This window comes from Bufo bufo, chromosome 3 (assembly GCF_905171765.1).
Source record: "Bufo bufo chromosome 3, aBufBuf1.1, whole genome shotgun sequence".
NCBI lineage: Eukaryota > Metazoa > Chordata > Amphibia > Anura > Bufonidae > Bufo > Bufo bufo.
In genome coordinates, this window is record NC_053391.1 from 675,023,130 (window position 1) to 675,032,673 (window position 9,544).

The window sequence follows — 9,544 nt, forward strand, 5'->3', positions numbered from 1 at the left end:
GCCAATACATTCTAAAACTGTACGGAGCGCTCGCTCCGTACAGTACTGAAATGAAGTTTTATGCGAATCGACTTCGGATGTTTCATCCGAAGTCGATTCGCTCATCCCTAAGTGTAGGCTCAGGTTAGGCCCTGGACAGGCAGTTCTGTCAGTGTTACGTACCCATCTGCAGAAGCCACCTTGACGCCGGTAGATGGGCCTGACACACGTTTGATGAAAAATGTGAGCAAAGAGCTTCTATTTTTTCATCTATAGTAGGTATAGTACCACTTTAATTTAGTATAATCGCTATTTCCCAGTTTTATTGTTTGTATGTGAAATATTGTGCTGCCATACTTGTTGTCCGTTTGTACCTGAACTGGAATATGTTGGCGCTATAGTAATGAAGATTATTATTATTATAATACGCTTTACTTTATTAGTATTTACTGCACGATCTGTACACTGTTCAGTTCACTTTACTGCAAAAAATGTCCCCTCACAGCATGGAGTTGCTCTAGTCTAGGCTACCACAGAACCGCTGTTTCTGATTGGCTGCTCCTGGTCACATGGCTCTGCCGCGCGCACTTCCCTCCCGCCAAAAAAATAAGGCGGGGTTTATGTTATGACGTACGGCATCACCTGACAATCTACTTCCGGCTTCCGCTTTGCTCGTTTAGACGCCGTTACATCGTCTCTGTGCGGACTTTCCCTCGCGTGGCATGACGCGGCGGAGAGCGGCTGTGGAGGCCACCATGAGACGCAGTCTGAGAGAGCGCCCCGCAGCTGCGGCCCGCACGAGGAGGAGAGAGAGGCGGGGTCGTGCCGCGGCTCCGAAAGAGTCCTCCCGGGAGACGCCCGGTGAGTGGAGTGACCCCTGTGACGAAGCTTTACTAGACGAGCTGCTGTCCGTGCCGGATGCCGCGACGTGGTGGAAGGAGGACGAGCGCCCCGAGGACCCTTCCCTCGCCGACCTCTTGCAGCAACTAGTCGCGGCTGACGAGCACATCGGCGCTCAGCACGGCGCACTGTCAGAGCTGAGGCCTAACTGCCTGGAAGAAGCCTCGCCCTCCCTCACAAGCCTAGGCGCGACCGACGCGCTGCACCAGATGGCCACGAGGGGGCGCGGCGCCGGGAATAAGAACGCAGTGGCGGCCCGCCTAAACCGCATGCGCAAGAAAGAATACGTCAGCGGCCTGGAGTGTAAGGTGGCCCGGCTCTCCGACGAGAACGCCCGGCTGGAGCACGAGCGCAGGGCCCTGGGGGTGCGCGTGCGCGAGCTGGAGTCGGAGGCGCGCTACCTCAGAGCCGTGCTGGCCAATGACAGCGCCCTGTCGCAGCTCCTGAGCCGGCTGACGGGACTGGGCGGAGTCAAGCTGTCGACGTCACTTTTCCGCGACCATCCTAAGAAGCCTGATGACCACGACTATGCGCTGCCCGGACTTGTCTGTGCCGGTGACCTGGCGGAAGAAGACTCTGCGGCAGCGCCCTCTGGCGGAGTGTGCCTGCATGTGGACAAGGAGAAGGTGTCGGTGGAGTTCTGCCCGGCCTGTGCCAGGAGCGCAGCCTCTTCTGCCAAAATGTAGGGTCAAGTAGCCTTTCTGACTTATGTGCCGGCCAGCTGGGGCCATGGGACACGTCCTGAGGACAGACGATGGGGGGGGGATATGGGGGTCCGCTGCTCACGTGTTATGGACAGAGGAAGCTGCTGTACCTAACCCAGGGCCTTAGAAGGGGGTTCTCCAGGACTTAGCATGCCCCAGTTACCTATAGGGGAGCAGAGATGTAAAGGGTGTCAATCCCAACACCCTGAGATACCGGAGGACCCCCTTAATCATGGGTTTGGATAATTGCAGAGCCCAGGTCGGGCAATGTTTTACATACTGTTTATCTGACACTGGGTTGTTGCACTTGATGGTGGTCGGTGGGGTGGGGGTTGGACCTGTATATGGTGTTATATGTGGGGGCATGTGTTCTGAACCTGCTGTCATTGCATCATACTAGTAAACCTCTCTTGACAGTTTCTCTTTTAGGTGAACTGTCGGCTTGCTCCATTGCAGGAGTTAAAGAGCAGTCCCTTACGTCTCGCAACCTGGTAAGGATCTAAGTCGCTAACGCAGACGCCTAGTGCTATGTGAGGTGCAGATACCTGTAGGGTCGTCTATCTACCTGGACCCCTGCCGCCAGCACTTGTCATGGTGGAGATCATTGCAAGCCGCCCTTTCCAGATACTTGTAGATCATCAACATCATCATCTGTTCAAAACCTCAGATCAATGCTTCACGGAGATCAGTCTCCATACAATATTAAAATGTACGGGCTCCGATGAGCCGAGGTTAGTTATTAGCGGAGTGTAACTTCGGTAGCTGATTTTTAAAGTGGGGAAACCACTTTAAAACTTGAAATCGAACTCTGCTTCGGTTACAGCTTGTACCGATCTCCGTGCGGTATTAATACGAAGTTTTGAACAAAGCGACTTCAGATGTAATGTCCGATGCTCGCTTCGCTCACCTCTAGCGCACACATGCGGGATCTGAGTTTTGCAGGACTGCAAAGCGGATAACGTCGTGTGCACGAGGCCCGAGCTTGGGCATCAGCCAAATATGTTAGATCCCTCGGCTGTGGCTTTAAGAAGTGCATCAACCATAGTCCTCAGGATCTGAGCTCTGGGACCTAAAGGGATTGTCCAAGGTTTGAAGCCATTCCCATATCTACAGGATAAAGGATAGCTGATCAGTGGTGGTCTGACCGCTGGACCCATCTCTAATTTGAAGAACTGGGGTGGTGTTCCCTCAACTGCAACTTTTTTTTTTTTTTTGAGCACGGTCCGAGATGGGCTACTTTCACATCGGCGCTTTTACTTTCTACTTTTGAGATCCGTCATAGGATCTTATTACCGGAGGAAAACACTTCAGTTCTGTCCCCGTTCATGGTCAATGGGGACAAAACTGAGCGGATTGTGCCAGAATGCATCCTGTTCAGTTTGGTTGCGTTACAATACCGGACAGAAAAAAACAATGATGCAAGCAGCGTTTTTCAGTGCGTCATGGTATGGAGAGCGAGACTGTTCCGGCATGGAACACAATGTAAGTTAGTGGTGCCGGATCTTTTTTCTCAGACACAAAAGAAAACTGATCCGGCACCCATTGACTTAAATAGAGCTAATAGAACCGGATCCGTCCAGGTTTGACGCAGACATTTGTATTATCGTAACAGAAGCAAAGACGCAGATGTGAAAGTAGCCATAGCGTTTGCGATCTCAGTTCTGGTCAGACCTCCGCCAGTCAGTTTATCTCCTGTCTTGTGGATAGGGGGTTAGAAGGGATGTCCAGGACTACGACAACATGGCTGCTTTCTTCCAGAAACAGCACAACTGTCCATATGTCTGGTATTGTAGTTCAGCTCCAATGAAGTGAATGAGGCTGAGCTGTAATATCGCACACAACCCCCAAGTGGACACGTGTGCTGCTGTTTATGGTCTAAAGCAGCCATGTTTTTCTAATTCTGGGCAGGGCCCTTTAAGTACTCCAGAGTCACCAGCACGAGTCCCTAGGACTGTAAGGGTACACGTCCATACAGTAGACTTCTAGCAGACATTTCTACCATTCTCTCTGTCGCCTGAATGGGGCTTTGCAGGAATCCATGCACTCGCTGTAGAAACGACTGCATTTAGATGTACAGAATGGATTTTTCAATGGCAGAAACTTTTGTACGGAGCCCGGCAACTGATCACAGCAGAGGGAAGGAGATCTGTGGGGCCCCACAATAACTTCTCGTCCGCTGTTTGAAGGGGACAGGCCAGCTTTATGTTGGGCTCACCCTTGTATGACTGTAATAGGGGATTTTAGTAACTGTCACAGCCCCATTCAGACTGCACCCTTATGCGGTTAAATTAAAGGAGTTCTCTGGGCTCTCCTATATTGATGACCTACCGGGTCCAGCACCCGGCAACCCCACCGATCAGCTGTATGATCGCAGCTGTATGCCGTCTGCCTTCCTGCTCACTTCTGCTTTGCCGTACACGGGAAGAGAGACGGCACATGCACCCTGCAAAAGCTACTTCCTGATTAGTGGGGGTGCCAGGTGTCGGACCCCCGCCGATATGATATTGATGACCTATCCTGAGGATAGGTCATCAATATTAAAAGTCCAGAAAACCCCTTTAAGGTTCAATGTGGCAGTGATGGCTACCATTACAGGAAACATTCCTGTGCTCGTTTCCCCTTAGAACAGGGATCAGCAACCTCCGACACTCCAGCTGTTCTGAAACTACTACAACTCCCAGAATCCTCCTTTCACTTCTATGGGAGTTACAAGAATAGCAGAGTAATTGTGCATGCTGGGAGTTGTAGTTTCACAGCAGCTGGCGTGCCGGAGGTTGCTGAACGCTGCCTTTAGAATATAAGTTGCACAGAGGGCAGAGTCCTGGTGTCACTCAGGCCTTAGAGGAAGGTTAGCGAGGGTTAATTTTGTGCAAAGTTGAACTTGTTTGTAAAGTGAGATTTCAAAAGGGATCAGCATTGAGCCATTGGGCTGAGTTCACACGTGACTGACTAGTTGCGCCTTTGCTGTTGCTGCAAATCCGCAGCGTTTTACAGTGCCAGCAACGTGGACGGGAGTTTAAGAAATCTCGTCCACGCGATGCGTACAAAAATGGCGGCCAACTGACTTGCGACGCAGAATTGAAATCTGCAGCGTGTCTTTTAATACTGTGGATATCGCCCGGTGCAATGGAGAGGGTCAAATCCATTCCCCTTTCTGCAGCTTACTTTACCGCCACAACTTCTGGTACATGTCTGTGGACATTCCCCAAATCTTCTCTGATCCCAGAACTGCCGACCAGGCCCCGTCCACAGTGTGACGTGGAATAGAAGCCACTACATCTACAACTCTCCCCATCAGGGGCTGAACCGTGGACGCGTGAATCGCCCCTCATTCTAAGCTTCACTATAAAGTCCATTAATGGAACATTTCCTGAAACCTTTTGAAATCTCGCTTCTTTCCATTGAGCTTGTGTATTTAGCATCCTTGTTTTTCTTTATGCTAAAGTGGATTCAGCTGTATGGGGCGGAAGATTCGGGACCTGCTGCTGAACACACATGTCCTGCTTTGTATTAAAAGGTAGTATGGTATTGGTATGGTACAGGAGGAGACCAGAGGTAATCCCAGGGCTTTCTTTTCCATTTTGTTTTTCTATCCCTGTTTGCAATGTGTCTATAATGTGGGGGACGGCAGACGTTCTGGGGACTTGGATATAAAAGCAGATGCCTGGCTGCTGTACCCCATTATAGTGACTGTATAGTAGTGGCAGCCACAAGATTCTGACCTAATATACAGTCCTGTATCATAAAGGCATCCTGTAAAGTATCCTGGTAACATGGGCGCCCATGAGGGACAGATCATCCGTTTTGAGTCCTTTTAACACAGGCATGCTCAACCTGTGGCCCTCCAGCTGTTGTAAAACTACAACTCCCACAATGCCCTGCTGTAGGCTGATGGCTTTAGGCTGTTCGGGCATGCTGGGAGTTGTAGTTTTGCAACAGCTGGAGGGCCGCATGTTGAGCATGCCTGTTTTAACAGATGTGCTGGGACGTAAACGAAGCAGTTTTAATGGGGTTGGTCCGTCTCCTACATTAGGGGAATATTGCTAGGATATTCTCCCAGTGTCTGATAGGTGCCTATCTCTAGAACAGGACCTGCACAATGAAGGAGAGTGGAGCGCGCATGCTCAGCCGCCCTCCATTTCTATTGGAGTGTCGAAACTTGCTGGGCGCTGTCTTGGCTTTTTCAGTCAGCCCCCATAAAAGTGAATGGGCCGGTGGTTGCATTTGTGCGGTGCACTTCCTATTCATTTCTGTGGGACTTACAAAAAAATTGCTGAGCGCGTTGCAGGGCTTTTTTTGGCAGTCCCGTAGAAGTGAATGGAGGGCGGCCATGCAGGAACTTCTTTACTTTGCGGATTCTGTTCTATAGATGCCCCCAATGTATGATATGGGCCAACTAGTGTTGAGCGAACTTGTGTTTTAAGTTCGGCGTCTAAAGTTCGGGTTATTGAAGAATCGCGTTATGGATTCTAAATTCCGTTATGGTCCGTGGTAGCGGAAGCCATAACGCGATTCTTCGATAACCTGAACTTTAGACGCCGAACTTAAAACACAAGTTCACTCAACACTAGGGCCAACCCCTTTAAGACGCGCTTTAAAAAAGACCTCAACATTGAGATCTGGCAAATGGGAAGATGACCCTTTTTTGATATTTAACAGCTTTGGTCATTCAGAACGTATCCAGTGGATGTATGGGAAGTGCAGATCTCGGTATTCATTACCAGGTTTTACTGGACTGAGCTAACTCCACCATATCGTCCTAGGGTGCAGCCTATGATGGGGTGTAGTACCTGGCCATCTGCTTCCAAATATGAGCCCCACACGTGAATCAGAGGTGAGGGTAAACCTGCAGAGGATGACGTTTCCCGTTCTGTACAATTACTTGTTCACGTGTTGTATACACTTTACTTGAATTCTGTCTCAGTTTTGGGAACAAGGCAGCACTGGAAGAAATGCAGGCGCTTACACGTATGTTTCAATTGTCATTGTATTACTATGTACCATGGATGTGACTTATGTTGGTTAGTGTAAGAGAAAGATGGAATAAAGCAGTTGCTGCACATTGCGTGGTATGTTCATTCTAGTAAATAGGTGGGGGAGGGGCTGTGTGACGTATGATCTGCATAGGAAGCCTGATAAATTAACATCTCCTCTTTGTTTCAAACAGCTTCCCCCCTCATCGTCTATTACATGGAGGTGAAGTCGGTAGATTGCAGAGTACATAACTCTCGTCTGCAGCAGATGGTGCATTACCCTGTTAATGCCCGACAAGTGCAGTTATGGTCTGCCCTGGTTTACGTGTACTATGGTTTGGTATAACAGAGGCACACGCATGGCCTACAGGTGTTAGTATGTATAAAGAGGTATTCCAAACATAGGTACTTATGGCGATGCCAAGTGCAAATCTACGCTATCACATTCTCATGAGGTAAGGAGTCTTGTGACCCCACCACTTGGCACACACAAATGCCTATTGACAGCAAAGGAAAAAATGCCAATCACAGTGGCTATGCCATAAAGGTCTACGATTAGAATATCCCTTTAAGGGGGTTTTCCAGGTTCAGACCTGAATCTAGACACAACCTGATCTGCACTCCTTCACTATGAATGAGTGGAGCATCAGAGCTTTTTATGCTGCATCGCTCAGGGCTGTTTGTTTACATTTGGGCACTGCTAGGTGGAGGAATCCTGTGAATCAATTCAGACCTGCGGTTTACGGGTCCTTGCGGCTGGGATTGGCGGTGCCATCCTTGGGCAACGGGGCTGCCTTCCGGTGAAGAGCCTGTGAGATCCAGCCCCCTGGAACTCACAGGCAGGAAGCTGTATGAGTAATACACACTGTATTACTCATACAGCCAATGCATTCCAATACAGAAGTATTGGAATGCATTGTAAAGGGGATCAGACCCCCAAAATTTAGGGGGATTAGACCCCCCAAAAAAAAAATCCCCCCCCCCCCCAAAAAAAAATAATTAAATTTCAAGTAAAAAAAAAAGTCATTTCCCCCAAATAAAGTTAAAAAAAAATTGGTAAAAAATAGGAAGAAGAAAAAAAAGTATACATCTTAGGTATCGCCGCGTCCGTATTGACTGGCTCTATAAACATATCACATGATCTAACCCCTCAGCTGACCACCGTAAAAAATAAAAACTGCTAAATAAACCATTTTTTTTTGTCACCTTACATCACTAAAAGTACAACAGCAAGTGATCAAAAAGGCGTATGCCCACCAAAATAGTACCAATCTAACCGTCACCTCATCCCGCAAAAAATGAGCCCCTACCTAAGACAATCGCCAGAAAAAAAAAAAACTATGGCTCAGAATATGGAGACACTAAAACATCATTTTTTTAGGTTTTAAAAAATATGTTATTGTGTAAAACTTAAGTAAATAAAAAAAAAGTTTACATCACGCGTCCGTAATAACCTGCTCTATAAAAATATCACATGACCTAACCCCTCAGGTGAACGCAGTATAAAAATAAAAACTGTGTAAAAAAAGACCTTTTTTGTCACCTTACATCACAAAAAGTGTAATAGCAAGCGATCAAAAAGTCATACGCACCCCAAAATAGTGCCAATCAAACAGTCATCTCATCCCGAAAAAAATTAGCCCCTACACAAGACAGTCGCCCAAAAAATAAATAAAACTGGCTTTCAGAATGTGGAGACACTAAAGAATCATAAAAAAATAAATTAAAAAAATGCTTTATGTAAAACTGAAACAAATAACCAAAGTAGTCATATTTGGTATTGTCGCGTCCGTGACAACCTGCTCTATAAAAATATCACATGATCTAACCTGTCAGATGAATGTTGTAAATAACAAAAAAATAAAAATGATGCCAAAACAGCTATTTCTTGTTACCTTGCCTCACAAAAAGTGTAATATAGAACAACCAAAAATCATATGCACCCTAAAATAGTGCCACCCTATCCCGTAGTTTCTAAAATGGGGTCACTTTTTTGGAGTTTCTACTCTAGGGGGGCTTCAAATGGGACATGGTGTTAAAATGGCGTTCCTTTCCTTCTGCGCCCTGCCGTGTGCCCGTACAGCGGTTTATGACCACATATGGGGTGTTTCTGTAAACTACAGAATCAGGGCCATAAATAATGAGTTTGGTTTGGCTGTTAACCCTTGCTTTGTAACTGTAAAAAAATTATTAAAATGGAAAATCTGCCAAAAAGTGACCTTTTGAAATGTTATCTCTATTTTCCATTAATTCTTGTGGAACACCTAAAGGGTTAACAAAGTTTGTAAAATCAGTTTTGAATATCTTGAGGGGTGTAGTTTATAGAATGGGGTCATTTTTGGCAGGGATCATGTAAGCCTCACAAAGTGACTTCAGACCTGAACTGGTCCTGAAAAAGTGGGTTTTTGAAAATTTCTGAAAAAATTTCAAGATTTGCTTCGAAACTTCTAAGCCTTGTAACATCCCCAAAAAATAAAATGTCATTCCAAAAATGATCCAAACATGAAGTAGACATATGGGGAATGTAAAGTAATAACTATTTTTGGAGGTATTACTATGTATTATAGAAGTAGAGAAATTTAAACTTGGAAATTGGCAAATTTTAGTCTGTTTTTAATAAATAAAAATGATTTTTTTTAACTCCATTTTACCAGTGTCATGAAGTACAATATGTGATGAAAAAAACAATCTCAGAACGGCCTGGATAAGTCAAAGCGTTTTAAAGTTATCACCACATAAAGTGACACTGGTCAGATTTGCAAAAAATGGCCAAGTCCTTAAGGTGAAATAGGGCCGAGTCCTTAAAGGGAGTCTGTCACCAGCCTCTGCCCGCCCCGCTCTTCCTTTGCTTCCTCCTTCTCAAGTTCTCTGCAGCGAGATCCTGCGCTCTCCATTGCTTGGCTGGGGCATGCGCAGTAGCTACTGCGATGCTGTGCCCACAATGGGCATCGCAGTGCACATGCCCCGGCAAAGCTATGGATATCGCAG

The 9,544-nt window shown here is 46.8% G+C and overlaps 1 protein-coding gene across 1 annotated transcript; it reads left to right on the top strand.

The window, feature by feature from the left end:
• Window positions 1-628: 628 nt before the first annotated feature.
• On the top strand, window positions 629-6,648 carry CREBZF (CREB/ATF bZIP transcription factor). The gene is made up of 3 exons (XM_040426391.1): window positions 629-1,561; window positions 2,001-2,074; window positions 5,029-6,648. Exons 1-2 carry the CDS (start codon window positions 702-704, stop codon window positions 2,014-2,016), a joined length of 876 nt encoding a protein of 291 aa, XP_040282325.1. The 5' UTR covers window positions 629-701; the 3' UTR covers window positions 2,017-2,074; window positions 5,029-6,648.
• The last annotated feature ends 2,896 nt before the right edge of the window (window positions 6,649-9,544 follow it).

Bases quoted from the DNA above. Each gene is read 5' to 3' on its own strand.
- CREBZF (XM_040426391.1), top strand. From the start codon at position 702: ATGACGCGGCGGAGAGCGGCTGTGGAGGCCACCATGAGACGCAGTCTG.